The 26522-nt window shown below is 33.2% G+C and overlaps 2 protein-coding genes across 2 annotated transcripts in view; both read left to right on the forward strand.

Moving 5' to 3' along the window:
• Positions 1-8595, forward strand: part of LOC145303898 (gonadotropin-releasing hormone II receptor-like) — a 21287-nt gene extending 12692 nt beyond the window's left edge. Inside the window, exons 9-15 of the mRNA XM_080145558.1 lie at positions 1477-1585; positions 2439-2675; positions 3325-3389; positions 5369-5491; positions 6684-6741; positions 7546-7611; positions 8446-8595. Of these exons, the coding sequence (XP_080001684.1) occupies positions 1477-1585; positions 2439-2675; positions 3325-3389; positions 5369-5491; positions 6684-6741; positions 7546-7611; positions 8446-8484 (697 nt within the window). The 3' untranslated portion in view covers positions 8485-8595. The remainder of the gene's footprint in view (positions 1-1476; positions 1586-2438; positions 2676-3324; positions 3390-5368; positions 5492-6683; positions 6742-7545; positions 7612-8445) is intronic.
• Positions 8596-21908: 13313 nt separating this feature from the next.
• LOC145303731 (uncharacterized) lies at positions 21909-24025 on the forward strand. Its single transcript, XM_080145335.1, has 3 exons — positions 21909-21941; positions 22096-22157; positions 22373-24025. Exon 3 carries the CDS (start codon positions 22551-22553, stop codon positions 23949-23951), a length of 1401 nt encoding a protein of 466 aa, XP_080001461.1. The 5' UTR covers positions 21909-21941; positions 22096-22157; positions 22373-22550; the 3' UTR covers positions 23952-24025.
• The last annotated feature ends 2497 nt before the right edge of the window (positions 24026-26522 follow it).

Raw genomic sequence — 26522 nt, forward strand, 5'->3', positions numbered from 1 at the left:
GAATACACATTACCTGTGCACGCCTCTGTATGTAATAACATGTCAAGGATAAAGTTTTTTTTACACAAATTTTCCTCAAACTTCAAGATGCAAAATAAATTTTTTTGTTTTTCTTTTTCTTTCATTGATGGATAATTCTTAGAGATAATTAATAACAGATTATTAATTTCTGATCCTCTTTACCCAGGAATCTAAAGACATAAGACAATGGCCGATAAATTAATGTACATCCAAATTGATTATACACAAAATTATCCTGTCTGTAGATTACCATTATTGGTTGAAACATTTGGACATTTAACAAAATTTATAAGTCCCCAAAGTTGTTGAGCCAACAAATATGGATAAGTTGTTGTAAAACTTTGGGGACTGGTTCAATAAACAGCCCAATATCCCCTTCTTCCCTGTATATATCCCGGATATTTTTATTTTGTTTTATAAGTGACGCAAGAGGAAAACATAAAAATAACAATATTTGTTGTTTGTTTGTCGATATTATGAATGATAACATAAAGTGTGTTACCTTTTTATATGCTTCGATATTATACGGCCAAAACTTGGTCAAAAATACTCACAAATCAGACCTTTTTCGACCGAAGATACTCAAATGGTTCCCATACAAGCCCAATCAATCAGTTTTAAGATATTTTTATATTTCAAGGAAAATTGATGAAAATACCAAATACCTTTTATATGCACAGATACCATAAAATCAACATAAAAGTACTTAATTTTTACTTTTCTCTCATTTTTAAAGTTTGATTCTGTTAAATTGGCTATTCTTGAAGGGATTTATGCATTGATTATACTGAAACATAATATTGGGCAGAAACGTATTTAAAAGAAAGGAAATTTGGAAAATAAGCAATTCGACCTCTATCACTTCAGAGGACAGCTGCCAACCTCCAGTTGACAGGGCGTAGTTAAATACTTGGGATCTACTGCAGTTCACGGTAAAATATTGCTGGTAACGAATATTGCCAAAAATCTATGAATTTTAAAGGCTGCTAGCTGCCATACGGCTGAACATACAGATCATACCCGCACACCATTTTAAGCAGTTTAAGAAGGCCTACAAATAATCTGGAATAGCCAAGATCTATTGATGCACAGGGAAAGCTTCACGGAAGAAAAAACGCATAAAATAGGCTCTTTTCGCGCATTTCTCTGCACTGCGAGATAATTATGCATTATTGATTTATGGCTATTACAGATTATTTGTAGGCCTTCTTATGCCGCCTAAAACAGTGTGCGTCCATGATCTATACTTTCAGCCGTTTGGCAGCTAACAGCCTAACTTGTTAGCAATAATAATTAGCCCAAAAAGTAAACACAAAGTCTTTTAATGAGAGAAAAGTAAAAAAAAGTATATTTATAAAGTTTTATAAGGTTTTATTATTAATTGTCTTATAATTTAAGATTCCTAATGCATAAAATAAACATAATTCAAGTCTTTTATAGAATATTTTATTTCAGGAATAAGTTGAATTTCACCTCAAACTGTTCCAATTTGAACTCACCAGTGGCTACAGAGAGTATGCCCCACCATCCTTCTCAGATACCCCACCATAAATATGATATCCAGGTATCTATCTATCTATCTATCTATCTATCTATCTATCTATCTATCTATCTATCTATCTATCTATCTATCTACCTATCTATCTATCTATCTGAACTCACCAGTGGCTACAGAGAGTATGCCCCACCACCCTTCTCAGATACCCCACCATAAATATGATATCCAGGTAGATATCTATCTATCTATCTATCTATCTATCTATCTATCTATCTATCTATCTATCTACCTATCTATCTATCTATCTGAACTCTCCAGTAGCTACAGAGAGTATGCCCCACCATCCTTCTCAAATACCCCACCATAAGTATGATATCCAGGTAGATATCTATCTATCTATCTATCTATCTATCTGAACTCTCCAGTGGCTACAGAGAGTATGCCCCACCATCCTTCTCAAATACACCACCATAAATATGATATCCAGGTATCTATCTATCTATCTATCTATCTATCTATCTATCTATCTATCTATCTATCTATCTATCTATCTACCTATCTATCTATCTATCTGAACTCACCAGTGGCTACAGAGAGTATGCCCCACCATCCTTCTCAAATACCCCACCACAAATATGATATTCAGGTAGATATCTATCTTTTCTATCTATCTATCTACATATTTATCTATCTATCTATCTATCTATCTATCTATCTATCTATCTATCTATCTATCTATCTATCTATCTATCTATCTATCTATCTATCTATCTATCTATCTATCTATCTATCTATCTATCTATCTATCTATATATCTATCTTTCTATCTTTCTTTCTATCTATCTATCTATCTATCTATCTATCTATCTATATATCTATCTATCTATCTATCTATTTATCTATCTATCTATCTATTTAGATACCCAGCGCGTACTACAAGCCGCAGCAGCTGCCAGCCCACTGCAACAGTATCAAGTCAGGTCCTCACCTTGGCAGCCCACACAGCCACCACGGCCATATCAACCATCTGGAGGGCAGCGGCAGCATCAAGCATCCGCAGCAGCTAAAAGGCGCTGCCCAGCTGCAGCAACAGTTTAATCAGCAGCAACAGCGGCTGTCCACCGCGGCTGAGCAAGCAAAGCTTAGCACTGTAAAGGTGAGATGACGTACAGACTTCCTCTATGAATAGCTTTTGTATTTTTTAATAGCGAAGCTACTCTATAATTTCTCTTTCTGTCAGTCTGTAACGATCAGGTGATTTTCTCAGCTGTTATTCAAGAATAAATATTTTAGTGAAGATTCCCTGTACCATACCATGAGATTCCAATTTGTAATCTACTTTGTCAGTTGGTCTGTCAGTCATGCGACAAGAATATTTTTTTTTTTAAATAAAAAAAAATATGTGAGAAAGGTTTCGTGATAAAAGATATTCGTATTTCATCCACCTATTTTTTTGTGCCTCGCTACTTATGGATGTTGTCATCCTTGTTTTTTTTTGTATTATTTTATGTTTAAATTATAAGCATAGTACTTATTGGAATTCTATAATTGTAATGTTTGCTTATGATTTATTTATGTTTTTTCTAATTAATTTACGAAACCAATTAATTTTTGCTGGATTAAAACCAATTCTTGGCCATACTGAATAGTCATGTATTGTTGTTAGTAATTTATCGCATTGTAATATTAGTAATTGGTTTCGAAACCATACTGGAATAACAATTATTACACAATAAGTATAATCATATGAAATTAGGCAATATTAACTTTTTTGTATTAATGTATTAATTTTGTGTTTATTTTAGACAACTGGAATTCTCATAGTTGGGTTTATGGTCTGCTGGGCGCCTTATCAGATACTCTCCCTCTGGTGAGTAAAATTTAAACTAAATTGTGGAGAAATCGTTGCCATTTTGAATTTATTAATTTCTTGAAAGTGGTGGATATTAGACTGTAAAATTACATTGCTCTAGTAGTACCCAATGTTTTACAAAAACATTATGACTCAAAACTTTGGGTACTTTTGTGAGTCAAAACTATTTAATGTTTGCTGGGCCTCTTAACAGATACTTTCCCTCTGTTGAGTCAAATTTAAACTAATTTATTGAGAAAAAATTTCTCAATTTGCCGCCATTTTGAATATTGTGTATCTCTTGAAGGGAGTGGGCATCTGACTGAAACTTATACTGGTACCCAAAGTTTTATTAACACATTACCTTTTATGTCTCAAAAACTTTGGGTACTTTTGATGAATTGTAAGTCCTAACTAATCAACCAATAAAAGAAGTGGTAATTTTGTTTAACACCATAGGGGATGTACATCAATTTATTAAGTCCATTGTCTTATCCCTTTAGATCCCTGTTAGTCTTTATTTATTTTTAACTAGAATTGTACATGAAAATTCTACCTAAATATCCAGGGATCTAAAGGGATAAGACATGAAGAATAAATGGTTGTAAGACTCCTATCAAGATAGAAGAATTACCTCTCCTTCACATATTGGTCAAAATGTTTGGACACTTAATGAACCAACCAATCTATATTCAATTTAAGTACCCAAAGTTTTTTATATCTTACAGATATAACACTTTGGGTACCAGTGTATTTTGAGTCCCCTCCCTCCCTGTAAAATTTCTACCTAAATATCTAACAAGCTGTGCGAACCATGAAATATATTATATTACACAATTTTTCATAACCATAGTTGACATTTTAGATTTCGTGGGTGTGCTAACTTTTCCGCAGATGAACTATAATATCAAAGCCTTAAAATTGCCAGGGAGAGAGGGAAAACTATTCCGCAAAGTTTTTTTTTCAATCTTTTATTATGCATTGGCTTAACAACTTTGGGGACATTTATTGAATTTTGATTGGGTTAAAGGTTAAAACTACTGACTGTAATGAAAATAAGGTGTAATTTTGTGTATCATTATTGGGGATGTACATCAATTTATGGGCCATTGTCTTATCCCTTTAGATTTCTTGTCTTTGTCATTTTGCTCTTTTTTGCGGGTTTGAACAACTGCGATTATGAACATGGATCTAAAGGGATAAGACACTGGCTGATAAATTGATGTACAACCTAAATGACGATACACAAAATACCCCTTGTGTAGATAACAATTAGTAGTTAAAAGGTTAGGACACTGAACTTAAGGAACCAACCAATCAAAATCTAATAAATTCCCCAAAGTTGTGAAGCCAACGAATAAGAAAACGTTATTATAAGTCTTTGGGGACTAGTGTAATAAACAGCCCAATGTCCCCCCCCCCTTTACCTGGATTTTGATATGATGCGGATGCGAAGGAACACCTTTATATTTTGTGTCAAGGAAATTTTCAAGAAAAATCAAGTTTTTTTTATTTCTTATTATATAAAGAAGTAAGCTTTTTTGGTCTGTAGCGAATGGTCTCTCTTACCACTGAACCGATATTATCCTCCTCTACACGGAAGCTTCTTATAGGTACCGGGATGGTTTTAGGCTATTACATTTTCTTAAGAAGTCTTGGTATGGTTTTAGGCTATTTATGTGCCCTTCCATATTCCTTCGAAAATAGAATCCCTAGATACTAGGGGCGCAACCGCTAGTTCTATTATATAAACTAGTAAGGTTTTTGTTTGTTTGTTTGTTCGTTAAGATCTGTAAACTACTTAGCCGATTTGGTTCTCTAGTTTAGAAACGCAGATTTGTGTTTTTAACATTAGTACTCAAAGTTTTAAAACAATAAACTTTGGGTACTTTGATTGATTGGTTTCAAACTATTAGTGTTCAAGTTTTTCAAGCTATAAATCCGACCTACAAAAGGGTTAATTATGTTGATCATCATTATAAATGTTTTTTTTTCAGGTCCCAAGTAGATGAGGATGGGGCGAACAAGATCCCGTACACCCTCCAGAAAATTATGTGGTCGTTTTCCGCGGCAAATAACTGCTTCAACCCAATCTTCTACAATCTGGCCTCCATTTCAAGGTACCCAAACTTTTTTAACTAACTACGTTGTCTTATTCCTTAGCTCAAAAATGTTGGGTACTTTTAAACCCAATCTTCTACAGTCTAGATTTCAAGATGGGTACCCAAACTTTTATAACTACGTTGGGTATTTTTTAATTCCCAAATTCTATAATCTAACCTCCATTTCAAGATCAGTTTACCAAAAAATGTAGCAGTTTTTATAATTATTGTAACAGGATGTATGTCTGTCTTTCTGTGTGTCTGTACTGAAGGATCTCGTTAACTGCTGAACCAATATGGTTCTCCTTTACAGTATAGCTTTACAGAAGTCCAGGGAAGGTTTTTGACTATTTTGGGGGAGGTACCACAACCCTCCTTTTTTTTATAGAGGAAGGGGATATTCGGCTTGTTAAGTTACACTAGTACCCAAAGTTTTATTCATTGGCTGCATAACTTTGGGAACTATTACTGAATCATATAATACAGTAAATTAAATCTAAAGAAAGAGTAATTTTGTTTACCATCATTGGGAATGTACATCAAATTATCGTCCATTGTGTTATCCCCTAAACTCCCTGATTACAGAGGCCATTAATATTGCTTAATATTAGCTAACCGAACACTAAATGACGTATTGACGTTAAAAATTTGATTCATAAAAGTTAATAGAATTTTGAAAATTTAAGCCTTTTGATGAAAAATTTGACGTTTAACGTAATAATAATAAATTCCTTTCTTGTGTGTAATACAAATTTGATAATTAATTTTATGGAAAAATTTTCATTTTTCCTTCACAAGGTCAAATATGCAGGGATCTAAAGGGATAAGACATTGGTGTACATTCCAGATTGTAAGAAACAAAATTACCCCTTCAGTTGCTAAACAGTGATATAAAGTATCTTTATCGGGGAAGGGAGGGGATATTGGGCTGTTAATTATATTAGTCAACAAAGTTTTATAATAACGTTTTCATATTCGTTGGCTTTACAACATAGGGGACTTTTATTAAATTTTGATTGGTTAGTTTATCAAGTTGAATGTCCAAATGTTGTAATCTACAATAAGGGTAATTTTGTTAACCATCATTGGATCCGTACATCAATTTATCGGCCATTGTCTTATCCCTTTAGATCTTTGATTTTTATCATAGTTTATTGTTTTTTTTATTAAACAAAAGTTTTAAAATTAATTTTAATCTTTCTTTTTTTAGATGTAAGAACATTTTTCGGAATTTAAGCCGCTCAGCCACCCCCTCCACTAATGTAAAGGTAATTATTTTGATAAAGAGCGGTTTCCCTTAAAGTGTCTAGTTGAGTACAGAACCCCCCCCCCCCCACCCCACCACCCCTACTTATTTTATAAATACATTTAAAATAAGGGACAGGGAACAAATCTCTATTAAAGATGTGTATACAAATAACTACCGGCCCCCCTTTTCCCAGGACCTTTTTCGTCTGCTAGCAAATTGTTTTCTGATACTTGAATGTGTTAATATTCTCGACACTTTTAGTTGATTTTCAAAGACCCACAAGTCGGCACAAGGTCCTTAAGATGGGGACATACAGTTAGTTAACCCCTTACCCCTCTAGTGTTTTACTTTAATCTCTATACTAGAGTAGTTGCTGATAAGAATGTGATCTACCTATATTAATCTTTGGATCACAAAAACCCTAGCTTTTTAATGTTAATTGAAGATAACCGATGAAATGAAAAAAAATGAAAAATAAAAACTAAGAAAATGTACAAACAAAAAAGGACATGAATGAAAACAAAAACCAATTAAATTTGAAAAAAATGAGTTAAGCCTGACATTTAAAATTTTTCAATTGACATATAATTCTAAATTGACAATTTTGTTTTGCAATTTTTATATTTTCTACAGGGATCTAAAGGGATAAGACAATGTCCGATAAATTTATGTATATCCCCAATAATATACACAAAATTAACACTTTTGTAGATTACAATTAGTGGTCGAAACGTTTAGATACTTAACTTAAGTCCCCAAAGATGTTAAGACTACTTTTTGCTTTACAATTTTTATAAAAGTAATGATTTATCTTTTTGTTCAGAACACAAGTACAGAGTCAACACCAAAGCAGATTTCATTGCGGAACAACCGTCCAGTCATCCAGAAGGTGAAGACTTACATACTTACATACTTACATATATACCTATAGAATAGCATTGCTTCGCTATTTTTCCTTAAAATCATTTATTATTGTTAAGGTTGCGTGATTTTTATATTAACAAACCGAATATTTTTCATTTCTCGGTGGATTTTTCAGCACTATCCAATTTTTTCCGATTTTTTTTCCCTTTCTTCCATTTGGTTCGTTAATTTTTTTTACAATTAGGTTAGATTAGGGAGCCGAGCACCGTTTTTGTTTTTGTTATGTATTAACAAATGAATATAGCCTAAAACCATCCCTAAACCAACACCTATGTAAAGTTTTCCAAAATTACGGTTCCGTTGTTATCGAGATCTTAAATGACAAAAATAACCTGATATTAATAATTCATAAAATAACATTTTTATATAAGATAAATATTAATTATAAAACAATGCCATTACATATCTTTAATTAAACATAGATCTTGACTAGAGTAGACATAAAACTTTTCTGTATGTCTACATCTATAATACAAAGTAGAATGATGTCTGTATGTCTGTCTGTCTGTCTGTCTGTCTGTCCGTCTGTCCGTCTGTTTGTCTGTCTGTCTGTCTGTCCTCCGTCCGTCCCTTAAGATCTCGGTAACCACTGAACCGATCGGATTCTACTCTTCAGGGTATATACCTATTGGTCCTGTGGTGGTTTTAATAATAATTTTCTTTGGAACACATTAGACCAAGCACCAGTAGTACTTTATTATTTTTTTTAATTATCTCATGGGGCAAAGCCCCTAGAGGCTAGGGGCGAAACCGCTAGTATATCTTCAGGGATAAGACACTAATTTTAATATTTTTTCAGATATCTTTCGAGCCCAGTGACCCCAAAGAGAACGTTTAAACAGCGCGCTAGAGCTAACCGTCGCACCGTGGCTCCAAACAGTGATAATACCAACAATACCATTTCAAAAGAAGCTGTACCTTAATTAAAATAAAAAAAATTGAAAAAAAAGACTAGAATAGTTATTTATCGCATCGTATTATAGTCAGCTTTCCGCGGATATTAAATTAAAAAGTATAATATTAAAACCAGCCGAAGTCACCAGGCTATCAAAACTGGTTTTAATTTAATGATTTTTATATACTAGATTCGTCGAAAATTGACTGTAATACAATGCTACACATGATTTTTCAGTATGACTAAGAACTGGATGAAATCCAGCGGATATAAATCTGTTTCGTAGCCATACTGGAAAATAAAAGTTATACCTGAAAAAATATAATGTGATTAAATGTGAATAAAAAATTTGAAATTTTAATTGTATACTTTTTTTTATATTCATAAAAAAAAACAATCAAATTATTATTCTTACAAATTATGTCAGTACTAAGTAGCGTAGCTGCGCTTTAATTAGCGTATGTCCGTCTGTCCGTCCGTCATATAGGCAAACACAAATACATAAACTTTTAAATTGACACTTACAGTTTTCCGTGGATAGTAAGCCGAAAAATTGTAGGGTTGATTCTAAGAATATAAATATCCTATTTTTCGTGGAAAATTCATTATAATAGCATACGATATATGCTTTTTAGGATTGACTTAGAAACAGTTCCAGCGGAATTAAATTGGATTCGAAGCCAAACTGGAATAGTAATTTATCTCATCGTATTATAGACCAGCCTTCCGCGAATAGGAAAATTTCACTATTTGTAGAAAATTGTCTGTAAACCGATATGATACATGTTATTTTTCAGTATGGCTTAGAAACGATGGAATTTATACTGGCAATCGCCAAATCAAAAAAAAATAAGAGTCTAGTGCTGCGCTATTTATATACTGAAATGTCTTTGTTGTCATAATTATTTCTTTATATATTGAGGGGAAAAGCAAAGCGTTTAAATAAATCTAAAAAAAAATTATTTTATCAAGAATATTTTATGTATATTAATTAAGAGAGGGAGGGGACAATGGCCTGTTTAGTCCCCAAAGTTTATTATAACTTTTTCTTATAGGTTGACTTAACAACTTAAGGGACTTTCGTTGGTTGATTTATTAAGTTTAGTGTTCAAACGTTTTAACCAATAATTTTAATGTACACAAGCGATGTTTTTGAGTATTATCATTGGGAATGTATATCAATTTATCAGCCATTGTCTTATCCCTTTAGATCCCTTATATTGATAATTTTTGTAATAGAACTAATAATAAATTTGTGTGATATGTTGATTTGATGATGTAAAAATAAATCATTAAATATTATATTTAGTTTTGTTATTTAAAACTAAGTTTTTCTATAATTAAGGTCATTCCGTCCGTACGTCCGTCTGAACCGTCTTCAGTACATACATTACAAATAGATATTATTATGTATACTTAATTGTACAATTATACAGAATGATTAAAATTAACCGCGTTTTCTGATTTTCTGACACAACCAGAAGGTATAAATATAACATTAAACAAGGATGACAACATCCATAAAAGCGAAGTTCTGAAACGGTAGGGCAAACAAACATTACCACCAATAGTATAAATGTATAAATTGTAAGTAAATTTGTTGCAAAACTGCTTAAATAAAGGATACTACTTAAAGGACATACTTACATTATTAGGACTTGGTTATAGAGATGCTTCGCTTATAACATTGTAGTAGGAATCAGTATTAAAAAATCGGATAAGTATGAGAATTATAGCACACAAAAATTTGTTGTAAAAAACAATTTAAAAATCAGCATGTTTTAAATAGACGTACAGACATTCTGACACCAGATATAGAGTTGTTACGCTTTATAAACTGTACCTAACTACTACAGGAATCACCATGCAAAGTGTGGAATCGATAGGACAATTATAAATTAACGAAAAGAGCTATCTGTCTGTGACGTACTGACGGACGAACGGGCAAACCCTAATTATAGAAAAGCTTCGCTTTAAAAAGTGAAGGGTCGATTACCCACCTCCCCCCTACGCCATTTATTGAGTGTATATCTTTTATAATAGGTAATATAAAAGGATATATGACAAAAATAATTATTATTTAAAACATATTACATTTAAAACAAAAAGAATTAAACAATAACATTAAAATTCTGAACAAGTGTTCCTTTTAATATTTTTAGTAGCGAAGCCATTTAATACTGTGAAAAGTCCGTTCGTAGGTCTGAAACTTCAGTAATTCATTATCTATAAAAAAAAATATAAATATCTGTTTGGTGAATAGAAATATGTTGGGTCCGGTTCTCTGGTATATTTCAAATCTGGCTAACTTAAAATTTTGCCTTATGCGAAATAAATGATTTCTATTTAGAATATTCACATTCTTTATGAAAATTATCAAAAAAAATTATTTTAACAAAAACATCAATTTGATTTTTTAAAATCCGGTTAAATCTAGTATGACTTTTTATTTTAATTATTTTTAGTACTGAAGATACAATATGATTAAAATGTAATGTCCATCTTCCCTTTCGGAAACGGGATTTTATCAGCTAACAATCAAGAAAGGCGAATAAAACTACTTGTCATCATTCGCATTATTCTTTAGGAACAATAACAACGTGGCAATTTTAGGTAGATTTATCCCCTTAGTCATATTTTGCTTCATTAACCCTTTTATTAAACAATGTAATTTGTGTTTTGTTCTTTCTTTACTTTTATTTATTTATGCTGAAATATTCAAGGAATTTTTAAGGAAATGTTTTTCAAAAATTTTTGTCAGCAGTGGTGTTTCATGGCAGCTGCCGGCCGCCATAGACGGCAGTTCGCGGAAAAATGTTGGAGGTTTTTTTTTTACAAAATCCTAACTTTAACAGTCTTTTAATTGCTCCTGTTACCGCATTTTTTATTTCAAATTAAAGACTTAAGCTTTTCAAACTGCATGATTTATTAAACTTTCATGAAAATCCACGGTCATTTTCCTGCCGACTGCAGTGGCTGGCAGCTGACTCTGCCAAAGTTTATGTTTTAAGATTTTTATATTAAATTTACGTAAAAAAAACATTTCATGTAAAAATTATTCTTGTAGCTTTATGTATGGAACTTTTTTCGCAATTTATAGATTTTTAGAAGCCTCAAGGGGCACCCTCCCCAAAAATTGTTTAAAATCTTCCCAGGACCTATAAGAAGCTTCACTGTAAAGGAGAACAATATTGGTTCAGCGGTTAGCGAGATCCTTCGGGACAGACAAAAAACGCTTACTACTTTATATAATAGGATATCTGGATATAACGTATGTAGCTAACACAAAAATTTTCTTCGTCTTTATATATAAAGCCAAAAGTTAAAAGCAGTAGAAAAATAGCGTAAAAATATATTTAAAAAGTATGGTTCAGTATCAATTGATATAATTCAAGTTTAATTCATGTCGTATAGACATATTTTATATAATTAATTTTGATGTAAGATATCCTTATATAAAAGTATATAGTAAAATATCACAATGTTTCAAAAGAGAAACAATATATATATACTAGCGGCTACGCCCCTAGAGGCCTCTAGTGGCACTTTAAATGTTTTTGTTTGTTAAAGTTAATTTTTTATGTACGATACCACCTTATTTGACGCTGAAGTCTCCCAGATTTTAAGAAAATTTTCAATTTTTTTGCCATTTCTTTTGGGAGGGTGGTAGTACCCTCCCCCAAAATAGTTAAAAACCTTCCCAGGACATATGAGAATCTGCCCTGTTAAGGAGAACCCGATCGGTTTAGCGGTTAGCGAGATCCTTCGGTACACACAGACAGACACACAGACAGACAGACAAACATCCTGTTACTTTAGTATAAGGATGTATATAAAAGTAATGATATGTCTTTGTGTGTGTGTGTCTGTATCGAAGGATATCCCTAAACGCCTTATAGATTCTGAGAGGTCCTGGGTTGATATAAATTTATTTTGGTGAAGGGTACCACTACCCTCTTAAGAGAAATCACCCCTAGAAAACAAATACAAAAAAAATACAAAGTACCGAGAATGGCGTAGAAAATAGTTAGAATGCTAGAAGCCTTCACTGGTATATAATTTTTTTTAAAAATAAATGTTTTTAATGACAATAAAAATTTAATTTAATATTTCTAAAAAAAATGTGGTCCATTTCCGTTTTGAGTTCATTTACCTTTTTTTAATTATTTTTAGTAGCGAAGCTACTCTATATTTTACCTTTCCTGTCTCTCCCTAACCTAATAGGAAAAATGTGGGTTTCTCGGCTGTTTTTTACGATATACGGATGAAATTTTTGGGTGTTGAGCATTCAGTTTATAAGTTTCTTGGTCATAACTTACTTTGTGTGAATGTCCAGCAATGCCTTTTTAATGCTTTGCTATTGAGGTTGCATCCTTGTTTTCTATTATGAATATATTTAATTACTACATATCTATTAACAAGGATGACAACCTCCATAAGTAGCTAAGCTCAAAAATGATGAAGGGATATCGGGAAAAAAATTAATATTGAGTAGTGTCATACAATAAACTTTAAATTTTATAAAATAGGGAAATCACGTCACCTTTAAAATCACGCAACATTTAAAATCATGATATCATAACAATCTAGGAATCGATCTAGCACCGCAATTAACAGGCAAATCTTAATGAACCTCAATGAAAAAATGTAGAATATTTTATCATATTCAATCCCTGATAATTTCAGCCGTAATGTAAAATTGAATAATCCCTGAAAATTTCAGCCCTCTATCTTGAAAAGGAGTTGAGAAAATCACAAAAACATCAAAATCTAGGAATCGATCTAGCACCCAAAGTAACCGACAGACGGACAAAACAATGTATATATCAAATTCGCATATATTTATAATGGGAAGCTTCACTAAAAATTTCAGCTGTCTATCTTGAATAGGAGTTGAGAAAATCACGTTACCCCCATAGCGTTACGGACAGACTGACGACAGACAAAGTGAATTATAGAGTAGCTTTGCTACTAAAAAAGCAATAAAGCGCTATAAAAAAAACACTTGTCAAATATTTTTAATTTTCATTATAAAATAATTTTTAAATAAAAATATTATCTAAATTTTTTCTATAGAAATGTTTAAAGTAACGGAGCTACTTTTTCATCAATTTAAATGGGGTTATATATATCTATAATACAAAGTAAAACGATGTCTGTCTGTCTGTCTGTCTGTCTGTCCGTCTGTCTGTCCGTCTGAAGCTTAAGATCTCAGTAACCACTGAACCGATTGGGCTCTACTCTTCAGGGAATATACCTACTGGTCCTGTGATAGTTTTAAGCTATTTTCTTGGGGGGTGGGACACCCCCAACCCCCCCAAAAAATGAAAACATCCCCCCCCCCCAAAAAATTTTTTTTTTACTTTTTCTTTTTAAATCTAAAATACGAAAAATTAGGTTGATCAAACCTTTTGGGGCACAGCCCCTAGAGGCTAGGGGCGAAGCCGCTAGTTATTCATATAGAGTTTATTGGTAAATTTATTTACATGAGCATAATTAGTAAATCACATTTAGTAATTGATATTGATTTACTATTTCTGATCTAGTTCTAATTGATAAGTTACATCAATCAGGACGTTAACGCTATCAAGCCCTAATTGGCTCCTAAAAATTAGAAAAATTCTTTTCTTTTACCTTCAAATAAATTTATGAATCTATAATGACGAATTTTTCTATGGAATAACAAATCTACCATGGTATGTAAATTATACTTTTATGATTTGTATCTGGACCAAATAAACAGAACCCAGCTTTAAGAAATCCTTATAATAAAGTAACAGGATGTCTTTCTGTACCGAAGGATGTCGCTAACCACTGAACCGTTTTGGTTCTCCCTAACAGTGTAGCTTCTCATAGCTTCTCGTAGCTTCCCCTAGAAAAAATTACCACCCTGCAAAAAAAAATTTTTTTAAAGAAATGTTCTACCTTTTCAATACGTATTATGGTGAATTTTCTTTCTAGGTATATACTTAATTATCCAATCTTGTTTCAGCCCTAAAGATAAATCACTCAAATCAAGCAAAGAAGCATGAATTTAAATTGGAATAAAATCAACTTCTATGGCAATACGATCTTTATAATCCATTTTCTTCCAAATAAAATAGTTTTTTGAAATTTATAAAATTAGAGTACCCTCGACAACGAACATCTGTGGCCGCAGCGCTCGGCTCCCTAGCCTATAAGCTAACCTAACCTAAAATATTTTTTGGAAATTTTGAAAATTAGATTACCCCTCTCATCAAGAGCGCGCGAAAATTTAAACATTTTTCCGCCCCCCCCCCTCCCTTATTTTAGAATAATAATCTCATTGATAGTTATTGGGGCTCTAAACAGAGCCATTAGTAATTGTTAAAACAATATCATTAAATTATAAAAAAGTCGCATCGTGGGTACTGGTTCCCACTCATAGCTGCCATCTTCATTTTCTTGGCAAGCCTCTTTCTTTCTTTGTATCTTCTTTTCTGCCCTCTAATATCTCCCTTGCCCTTAGCTCCTCCTCCAACACCCTTGTCTCCATGTTGACCACCCTGAACGCCATTACTTCCGCTACATGTCGCCATTTTGCCCACTGACAAAATACTAATGAATAATATGCTATCAACCTAAATATTTATACTGTTTCAATTTTCTGCCTCCCCCTTTACACGCAAACCCCCCTACCTATGCCTAGATGAATATGCTCTATCTAAATGCGATTTGATTGAGGCAAAGGAGGAAAAACTTAAATTGACTTGCGGAACTTTTCCTCCGTCGTTCTATCCAGACCGTTGTGGGGGGGGGGGGGGTACTCAAATTTGAAAAAAAATTTCTAAGAGGATAACGCCACTATTTTAGGTTAGGTTAGGTTATAGGCTAGGGAGCCGAGCGCTGCGGCCACAGATGTTCGTTGTCGAGGGTTCTCTATTTTTGTAAATTTCAAAAACTATTTTAGGTTAGGTTAGGTTAGGTTATAGGCTAGGGAGCCGAGCGCTGCGGCCACAGATGTTAGTTGTCAAGGGTACTCTAATTTTATAAATTTCAAAAAACTATTTTAGGTTAGGTTAGGTTAGGTTATAGGCTAGGGAGCCGAGCGCTGCGGCCACAGATGTTAGTTGTCAAGGGTACTCTAATTTTATAAATTTCAAAAAACTATTTTAGGTTAGGTTAGGTTAGGTTATAGGCTAGGGAGCCGAGCGCTGCGGCCACAGATGTTAGTTGTCAAGGGTACTCTAATTTTATAAATTTCAAAAAACTATTTTAGGTTAGGTTAGGTTAGGTTATAGGCTAGGGAGCCGAGCACTGCGGCCACAGATGTTAGTTGTCAAGGGTACTCTAATTTTATAAATTTCAAAAAACTATTTTAGGTTAGGTTAGGTTAGGTTATAGGCTAGGGAGCCGAGCGCTGCGGCCAAATATTTATGTTATTCTAAACCCATTAAATTACTAACAATATTTGTTAAAAATTTGGGCTTGCCGGCGCTCTTCTTGGTAAACTTGACGGCGGAAGTGTTGGTAAACAATTGAGATATTCATTTAAATTTAATACTGTTTGCATCATGGTTGGGATTCCCGGCGCTAATCTTGGTAAACATTTCGGCGCAAATGTTATAAGACACTAAGTTTTTAAATGTGAAAATTTAATATTCAAATTACTCTCTGGCTTTGTACTCTCTCGCGCTCCCCCCCAACCCAATCCCCACGGCGTTTTGTCCTGATTCTAATTTCGTAGTAAACTGACCTAATTTTGCTACATGTACGAATATTTATATGTGCTTTTAACTCTCTCGCGCCCCCTTCTCTTGCTTGCGGCTCCTCCTTCTCTCGCGCTCCATCCCCCAACAGAATTGAAGAAAGTCCAAATCAAAGAGTTCCACTTCCAACCAATCAGAGTGTTTCATTTTTGACCAATCACACACGAGTATTTTGAAACCTTTTCAGATTTTTTTTATATAAATAGACTGTAAAGACAGTGTAACTATCAGTCGCGTGAGGCTTGTAGTACTAACCTGAGTGTTAGCTAACTGGTTGCCACAGCGGCTAAAGAGGCTTATGTCTCTATCTTCCCTCCCCTCCTCTCTTTCCTGTCACACATCATAATATTTTATGGAAAATATTATTTTGTTGTCGGGGGGGGGGGGGGGGGTACTCAAATTTTCAAAAGTGAAAAAAAGAGTTGTAGGAGGAATTTACCAAATGTTTATTTTAATGTAAATTTTACATTAGAAATATCAAATATAAGTTTCAGCGGCCGCAGCTGTACTTGGCAGCTGCCAGCCGCCGCAGTCGGCAGTCGGCGGGAAAACGGCGGCGGATCTTCATGAAATTTTAATACGTTATGTAGACATGTAAGAAAAGCTTAAGTTTAAAATTTGAAGTCTCTAAGTCAAAAATTACGGCCACAGGAGCCTTTTAAAGATTTCTGGAGACCTGGAGGATCAGGACCTGCAGGATCATACCTGGAACCTGAAAGTGACTTGAAAACCTGTATTTTATATAAGGATGTACTACTAGAGGATTTTTTAGTATTTTGGTATTATAAAATGCTTTGTTTTGGTCAAAAAAATATTTTTGCTCTTTACCTGGATAACCCTGCCAGGTTTGCTGGCATCCTGTGCCCGCCAGGATGGAGATATTCAAAAAATTCCAACTCTCAGTTATGTGTTATACCCAAACTTAAAAAGTCAAGCAGTTTGGGCTCTTTATCTTTCACACACAGAAAATGAGATAGAAAAAACCGGATGGGTGGGCGTTCAATGCCCCCCCCCCCCGACCATTAAGGGTTAAACAAAGCATTTCATGTTATCAAATACTAAAATATCCTATTGTTATACATCCTCATATTAAACATAGGTGTTCAAGTAGATTTCAGGTTCTAGATATAATCCTGCAAGTCCTAAACCTCCAGGTCTCCAGAAATCCTGTCTCCTGTGTCCGCAATTTTTTACTTCAAACTTTAAATTTAGATTTTTTTTATATACATTTTCATGACATATTACAAATTCATAAAATCTGTTGCCATTTACCTGCTGATCTCCGGTTTGCGGCTGACAGTTGCCAAGTACTGCTGCCGCTGCCAAAATTTATGTTTGAGAATTCTAATATAAAATTTACATAAAGATAAACATTTTCAGAAAAAATTGTTCTTTTAAAATTTAAAAAGCAGTTTTTTTTTTGGAAAATGTAAAAGATTATATTGCCGGATATCAGGCCAGATAGTTTAAATATCCGGTATGCGGCCAGATATCCGGCCCAACCCTACTTTAAATTAATATATAGTAGAGTGTCCCAAAAACATGTTTTTAGCACACTATTGTAAACCATGTCATTACTCATTACAAGTTCACTGTTACTATTAAAAATGTTCTAAGGTTTTTAGTTCAGCTTTGTGTAAATTTTTATTTATTACTTCCCCCTTTCTGGGCTCAAATTTAGCCCCAGAATGAAGGAAGTAAATAAATCAAAATTTAGATAAAGCTGAAATAATGGACCTAGAGCTTCATTTTTGGGTTCAATCATCATCATTTCATTATGGTGCTGGGTTTAGATAGTGTGCTTGTCAAAATAACAAAAAATGGCTTTTCTGGGACACCATAATGTATAGTTACTTGATATTGATACCATTATCCTTATACTAAAGTAACAGGATGTCTTTTTGTCCGTGTGTTTGTACCAAAGGATCTCGATAACCGCTGAACCGATCGGGTTCTCCTTAACAGGGTAGCTTCTCATAAGTCCCGGGAAGGTTAATAACTATTTTGGGGGAGGGTACCACTACCCTCCCAAGAGAAATCGCCCCTAGAAAAAAATTACCCTTCCCAAAAAAAAGAGACTTTAACGAAACATAAACCAATTATTTCTCTAATTAGGTATTTGAAATAAAAAAATGCCACTAGAGGCCTCTAGGGGCGTAGCCGCTAGTATTTTATCTAAAATACAAAGTAGAACGATGTTTGTCTGTCTGTTTGTTTGTCTGTCTGTCTGTTTGTAGCAAAGGATCTCGCTAACCGCTGAACCGATCGGGTTCTCCTTTACAGGGTAGCTTCTCATAGGTTTTGGGAAGGTTTATAACTATTTTTTTGGGGGGTGGGACACCCCCAACCCCTCTCCCCCCAAAAAAAATTTCTTTAAATTTTTCTTTTAAATATAAAATACGAAAAATTGGTTTGATTAACCTCTTGGGGCAAAGCCCCTAGAGGCTAGGGGCGAAGCCGCTAGTTTAATATAAAATACAATAACAAAGCTAAAAATTTAGTTGGCCCATCTCTCGCTCACCTTTAAATACAAATTTGTAAATAATATAGGTGCAATAAAAAAGAATATTATCATATTGAATAACCTCTGAGATTCAGCACTTTGTAAATTAAAAGTGCGAAGGAGGCAAAATATGACTTAGACTCACTTATATGGTGTAAAAGAAACAATCAGTTTACTTTTTTCAATAACAATAATAATCTGACAAATTTGGTCCAAAATCAGGGTGAGTCAGAAAAAACTGAGTTTTTCGATTTTCAGAAACAACCAGGAGGAATACAGAAAAAATAATTATATGTCCTTGTTCTCTGTACAAAAGCACATCAAACTTGTAAAAGGTGTTTTTCATTATCTCTAATAATGCGGCCTCTATGATTGGTGTATTGTGTCAAAAAATGACTTGTGTGAAAAATGTTGAACAAGAAAAATTAAAGTAACTCTTCTATTTTGTATAAAAAAAAATCTTAAAATTTCAATATTTATTTAGAAAAAGGTCTAAGAAAAGTACTTTAATGAGTTTTAAAGGTAAATTGCTTTTTGGCTCCTCACACAAGCATTTTTAGAATACTGCAATTTGTCATTTTTTCATATTTCTTGATTGTGATGCATGTGGTTTAAAAGAATCTTCTATAATAACGTAGCTTATAGTAAAAAGAAAAAAAAAACCTTTTTATTTGACAAAAAATCTCTTAAGATAAAAAAGTTATCAAGGTTTGAATTTTTAAAATAAAAATGCCTTTTATAAATCCCACCCTATTTAAATGAAGTTATTATGATGGATTATAAGTTAACACTCAAGTATAATTTGTCAAAAGGGGGCGGAGATTTTGGAGATTAAATCCAGTCTTGCACCAAATATAGAGGAAATTCAGGGGGACGGGGGAGGAAGTTATGTAACAAGATAAAATATTTCCAGTCATGAGCTGGTTTTCCGGTCATGGGGTATTAAATCTTAACAATAGATTACAACAAAACGTTTGATTTATAATGTGATAATTTAATTTAAATAAATTGCATTTTTAAGATGTTAAATACTTACAATTTGTTGCATAAAAATTCTAATAATCAAAAAATATGTTTGTTTATCTTTTTAGAATGGTAGACATTTTTTATTATAAATAAATCTACCTAAAAAGTACAAAATAATGGCCGAAAAAGTCATCACACACACTTTTTGAAATCTTTATGCTCTAAAAAGCGCCATTGTTTTCAGAGATATTCAAAAATACCTTGTCTGAGTTTAATGTATATTTTTATAGAGAACAAGAACCTATTATTGTTTTTTCCAAATTCCTACTGGTTGTATCAGAAAATCGGAAAACTCAGTTTTTTCTGACTCACCCTGTATAAAAGAAAATTTAATTCATACTTAATCAATGACAGTGAGAATTATCTACAATGTTGAAGTGTTACACATTAAAGGAAGCCTGCAAGAAATACCACGCTTTGACTGCTGAAAGACTGCCACAAGTAGACCAAATACCCCAAATTTGAAGCCTTCTGCTTCTATAACAAAAAAGTTCTAGGCATTTTAAAATGACATTTTATGTACAATGGAAATTTTGAAAGAATTGCAATGCTCATGTTGAAAACTTTAAAATTAAACTACGTGGCCTAGAAACAAAATTATAAGCTTATTTTTGTCATAAATTTAGGTTTCCAGTAACTAATTATATTTTTACAATAAAAATACCCCTTTTTATAGTCAAAATCATTAAAAAAAATTAAGTTTTACTTGCGTTGTACCGAATGTACTGTAGCCAATCAGAAGGCTGAATCAGCTTAACAACCAATCACAGCTAAGCTTGTATTAGTTTACCCCTTTGTTTCCGCTATGATTTTCGTTTAAAAATGCAATTTAAATCGAATTTTTTTCATAGATTTTGACTATGAAATGTGGTGTTTTTATTGTAAAAATGTAATTAGTTACAGGCAATCTAAGTTTCTGACAAAGATAAGGTTATAATTTTATGTCTAGGCAATAGGGTGGGTTCATATCAGAATTAGACAAAGCGGGGATATGCAACAGATAAAATTAACCTTAAAAACATTTCTGACCGAAAAAGAATTTTAAAAAATTGAGTTTTAGAACACGACCACTTAAAAATATAATTCATTACTTATTAGTATGCAAAGACGACATTCAAAATTTTTTTTGAATCAGAACTATGGCTTCATGGTGCTCCCTGGAAAGGCCCTGAGGAGCTGAATCAGGAACTTTTGTCCGTTTCAAAATATCTCGTTCCTAGCCTTAGAAATCACTAAAAAACCAAAATTTTTAAAGGTTTATTGAGAATTGTCCAATTTGCAGAGATTTTTTAGATTTTCTCAGGCTAGGAACGAGATTTTTTGAAACGGACAAAAGTTCCTGACTCAGCTCCTCAAGGCATTTCCAGGGAGCACCATGAAGCCATAGTTCTGATTCAATAAATTTTTGACTCCCATTTACAAATAGCTATACAATTGAATGTCTGGTCGTCAGCGGTTTTAAGACTTAGGATAAATTTTAAATCACTCAGAGGTGCGTGCAGATCCCTGCTTTGGCCTCAGAAAAAAAATTCCAAAATCGACCCACCCTACTAGGCAACGTAATTTAATATTGTTTTTTCTTTTATGAACATTGGAAATCTTTCAAAATTTCCATTGTACATAAAATGCTATTTTGAAATGCCTAGAACTTTTTGTTATTGAAGCTGAAGGCTTATAATTTGGGGTATTGGGTCTTCTTGTGGCAGTCTTTCAGCAGTTAAAGCGTGTTATTTCTTGTAGGCGTCCTTTAAGTTACTTGAATACAACTTTAGCTTAACCTATCCACTGTTGAATTTAGAAAAGCTGTTTACATTTACAGGTTTACCAGAAGTACCTTGTTCCTGGAGTGTCTTTCTGGCTTCAAATGGCCATAAAATCCACATTTTCAGGAAATTTTAATTTTTTATATCATACCACATATTTTTCCCATTGCCATTTTCATAATCATGAGCATTACTTCAAAAATGTTTAGTTAGAAAAGAAATTTAACAGGAATCTGATAAATAATTAAAAAAAAAAAGAATATTAATTGTTATTAAAAAAGCAACAAACAAGTGTTTCCAAACAACAATAGCCTATAAAATGTTAGTTGATACTTGGAAAAATTCAGTTTCAGTTTTTCTATTGTTGGAAACAAACAGGTAAATCTAGTTAAAAATGTTCAATACCATAATGATAGATTAGGGATACATTTTTGATATCCTTACTTTAATCTAGTTTTTTTAAAATTATTTTAACAATAATATAAAATATTTTACTAAACTACATTGTTTAATTTAATACCTACTTTTTTAGGATGATGACATCGAGACTTTGGAACTTTAGAGCTGTACTTTTACTAGTACTTTACAATATGGGTAATTTTAAAAGTTCTTTGTCAATGTCTTTTTTTTTTATTTTATGATATATTAAATTGTTATATATAATAAACATACAGTCATAAAACAGCCATTATTTTTTTCATTAGAGTCTTGCTTTTGAATTCTAAGCAAGATTGTTTCATTCAAGCATGTTTTGACCAAAAGTATCTTCCTAGAACTAAGAGCAAAATTATTTAAAACTTAATTTACAGGTGTTGAAGGTGGCACCTTGCTGACATCAAGACCTAGTACCCGTCAACAGCTAAGCTGCTGCAAAGGAATGAGTATATTGTCTTGTGATGAGATAAAAATTGATCGAATGTGTTAGGCGATGAGGACCTCTATCTGGAACCTCTGAATATAACTCTTCAATACCAAGGGTTGGTTCCTATGAGCAGCAACTCATATCACTACAGCAATAAAGAGGTTGATTTCATCCTTACTGCAAAACTTCAGCTTGGAAGTGTGTACGGTCATGCTGCATTTGAGAATGGTAAATCCTATGTATTTGAGTTTTTTGGGGATAATGTCCATGTTCTGAAAGAGCTTGATGTTGAGAATATGGATGATGCTGAGGGAGTTGATACTATGGATAACAATACAAATACCACAAACTATGGAGTTAGGCGCCAAGCTGTTAGGGACACAACAACTATTGTAACTTACTCTATTAAGGTTTACTACACTCCACAGTTTGCTGCTACCACTGCGGATATTCTGGGATTTGTGGAGCAGTTAATTCAGGAAACTAATGTAGGGTATTATAATTCTAAAGTTCCTCTCAGAGCTAAACTGCACTGTACAGAACTAGCAACATTAAATGATGTTAATTCAACTAAAACTATGCTGGACCAATTCAGTGCAATGAAGGGAGGTTATGCAACACTTCGTGGAACAGCTGATGCTGCAGTATTGTTGGTCAACAATATGGAAAAATGTGGAAAAGGTTGGTTGAATGCTATCAGTGATGGTAATACTTTTTCAGTTACAAGGAAAGATTGTGCTTTTGGACGTTATGTCTTTGCTCATGAATTAGGACACAACTTTGGCTTGTATCACAATAAAGAGATAACTTCTAATCCTTATTTCAGTGATGGTTATGGTTATTTGATTCCGAAAGGATTGGCTTCTAAAGGCTATAAAACTATTATGGCTTATAAAACATATAATCTTCCACATCTGGCCAACTTCTACTCTAACCCAGATGTAATCCATCCAACTACAGGAACAGCTACTGGATTAGCAGGACAAGCTAATAATGCCAGGGTCCTTACTGTTCAGAGATTTGCTTTTGCCAGTATTGGTGATGAAAGTAGCACTAGCGGCTGCTCTGCTCCACCATCATGCAGAATAGAAGGAAAGTATCAATTATTCCAACATGAGTTTAAAGGTAGATTTTCAGAATCCTCTTGTAACGCCAAGTGTAAATCTAACGCTGAATGCCATGCATGGATTTACTATGGTTATGTTTTTAACTGGTATGGTAGTTGCTACTTTTTAGTTGGCAAACAGTACGACTCTACCTCATTTAGCCATGGCCCTGACCTAACCGAAAAATCTTGCAACATGTACAAACCTAGCTCCTGTAGAAGTACGAACAGTATCCTCTATGTCCGCTACATGGGCTCTAGCTCTGCATCCAGTTCTGAAGCTTGTAAAATTATGTGCGAACTTCAATCTAGCTGTACTCAGTGGAATTATAGAAAAAGTGGATCAAGTGGTACCTGCTACAAATATCAACTTTACAACCAATCGCGCAGAGGATGGACTTCCGGACCAAGATTTTGTTGATCATTTAATTCTTCTTCATACTTTTTTGGCTTTTATCTTTTGTTTCTTTTAAAAATAAATAATTAAAAATTCAATTATTTTTTTTTAAATATTCTTTAAATATTGTGTGTATGATCTTGTTTCTTTAAATTTGCTATCTTACTTAAATTTGGTGATTAAATTTTCTAAGTTTTTGTTTACCATATTACCTATTTCCTGGTTAGGACATTGTCCTTTTTAACTTTCTTTGAATGGCCTTCCCCTCCTACTGCATAAACGGCCTGCCCAATAAATGCGAGGGGATATTGCAACCTAATTTGACGACAGTTTTTTTTCCTGTCATAATAGCCACGTATATTCTACATCCATTATCCCATTACTAAATCAAATATCCTTATTACTTTAACATGACTTTAGTAAACCTATAAGCCCCCTCCCCCTCAATAATAAAACCTTTTTTTCCTAATTTGTACTAATCATTTTTCTCCCCCCACCCCACACCTCTTGTTCTCACTCAATGCATTATCATGGGAAAAAGGTGCTGTATAAATCTCACAACAAATATTCGAAAATTGTGCTTCAATTTAGGAAAGCTTTACCATAGGACTTGAAAAAGTTTTAGTCTAATTATTTTTAAATATAACTTTTAGGATTGTAAAGTTGATCATAGATCGTACTAGGCAGCCCCTTAGGGTTAGGGCGCCTCAGATATAGGTCACGTGGGGTTAGGGCCCTCTTCATAGAAAAAGAACTACCCCCTCCCTTTTAATTTTTCTCAAACATTAGTGGGGAGGTAATAGCACTTAGTGGTCAAGCAACAACTAATATATATCCCTTCATCCCTGCAATTTTCTCCTTTATTAATGTATCAGAAGAACGTAGGAGAAGTAAAGAGGAACATTTACAACATTTAGACAATCCTGTGATATAAAGTATTAAGGATTTTAATAAATATTTTTAGTACTACATTTTAGGAATTCTGCACACAAGTATAATTTTGGGGTATTGATTTTAGGTTATTGTTTAAGTCTATTTTTTTATTTAGCTCCTGGATCCTAAAATTTATTTTCTGGCGCTACAGATCTCAAAAAATGCTTGTCCGACTTTGATATAATTTTCAGGAAAGCTTTGCAAATGTCTTGGGGTGGTTTTAGGCTTTTTTCCGACCCATCTTTCCCTTGAGGCGAGGGTCTTCAATTTGCTTCTTTATAGAGATGATACACTTGTAACAACAACGCACTTAATCGTTATAGAAATCAAAGTTTTCAAACACACAAAATTTTCCAAATATATTTATTGCCGATTTTAAATAAACACTGTTAGTGCACGTAAATCCATATGTTATGGTTTCTAAATTAAATGTGTTAAGATTTTCCAGTGTTTTCATATTGTCGCGCATTTTTGCTAAAGATAGATTCTTTTGTTATGTATCACGCTAGCGCGCCGTTTGCGCTCCTAGCATCTAAGATAATTAAAAAATAAAACAGCTTGAAACCACAAATAAACATTACTACTTTACATTATACGATTGTAATTTGTATTATAGACAGTATTCCGCGGATAGTAAAATCATAAATGTTACAGGAATCATTATGCCAAGTGTGAAATTGATAGGAATATTCTAATATGCCCACAATAGTTTCGTTTACTGCCAAGAAAGATATATAAATATGGAATTCAAAAGATATTATTTTACTTTGCTATATTCTGGGGGGATAAATTTCAACAATTTTGTGGAAACCTATATTTTCTTTATGTTATTACTTCATGTGCTAAATTTTGTAATTTTTACTACCTCACTCTCTTTCTTTCCTTATTTAGTTTTTATTATTGGCAGCTAATATGTAACTTGCTTTGTCCGTCCGTCTGAACGTCTGCATTTCCGTCCTGATTGAGGAAAATGTGATTTAATCGGATGCTATTTAAGATCAAAGGCAACATTTTTAAAAACTATTTAGAGAAGAAATTATTTTCTCTTCTATTGTCTGTCAGTTTGTCTATGTAGCAGTCTAACTGTTCATTTTTCTGTATGTCTGTCTGTCCGTCAGTCTAACAGTGTCCCTGTTCGTCTGTCTGTTTGACTGACTCTCTGTCTGTCTAATTGTTTGTCTGTCTGTCCTTATGTCTGTACTTTTCTCTTTCTGTTTTCTTGTGTGACAGTCCGTCTGTATGTTAATCTGTCTGTCTGTCTGTTTGTTCATCTGTCTAGCTGTATGTCTGTCTATACCTAATCTAAATTGGAATTTAGTTTTTATCAGGTAATTTTATTAGGTAATATTCTTCTGAAATTTCTTACAAAAATTAGAATGACTTATAACTTAATTCATCCTTCTGTTTGTCTGTTAAAAAAAAGTGCTTCGCTACTTATAAATGATGTCATCCTAGTTTATATTTCCCTTTCTTTCCTTATTTCTTTATTTCTGACCAAAATAATTTGTTCAAGTTATCAAAATAATTGAGAAAGTAAATAATATGTGGTTAACCCACTTACGTATGCGATACAATTCTTTTTAAATTGTGCATCTACTCTATAATTTGTCTTTCCTTCCGTCTGGAAAAAATAGTTTTTTTGTTAATTTAGGCATGTTAGAA

This window comes from Acartia tonsa, chromosome 13 (genome assembly GCF_053477335.1).
Source record: "Acartia tonsa isolate MP-2025a chromosome 13, ASM5347733v1, whole genome shotgun sequence".
NCBI classification, from domain to species: Eukaryota; Metazoa; Arthropoda; class Copepoda; order Calanoida; family Acartiidae; genus Acartia; species Acartia tonsa.

Excerpts from the sequence above, each read along its gene's own strand:
- LOC145303731 (XM_080145335.1), top strand. The coding sequence starts at position 22,551 with ATGAGCAGCAACTCATATCACTACAGCAATAAAGAGGTTGATTTCATC.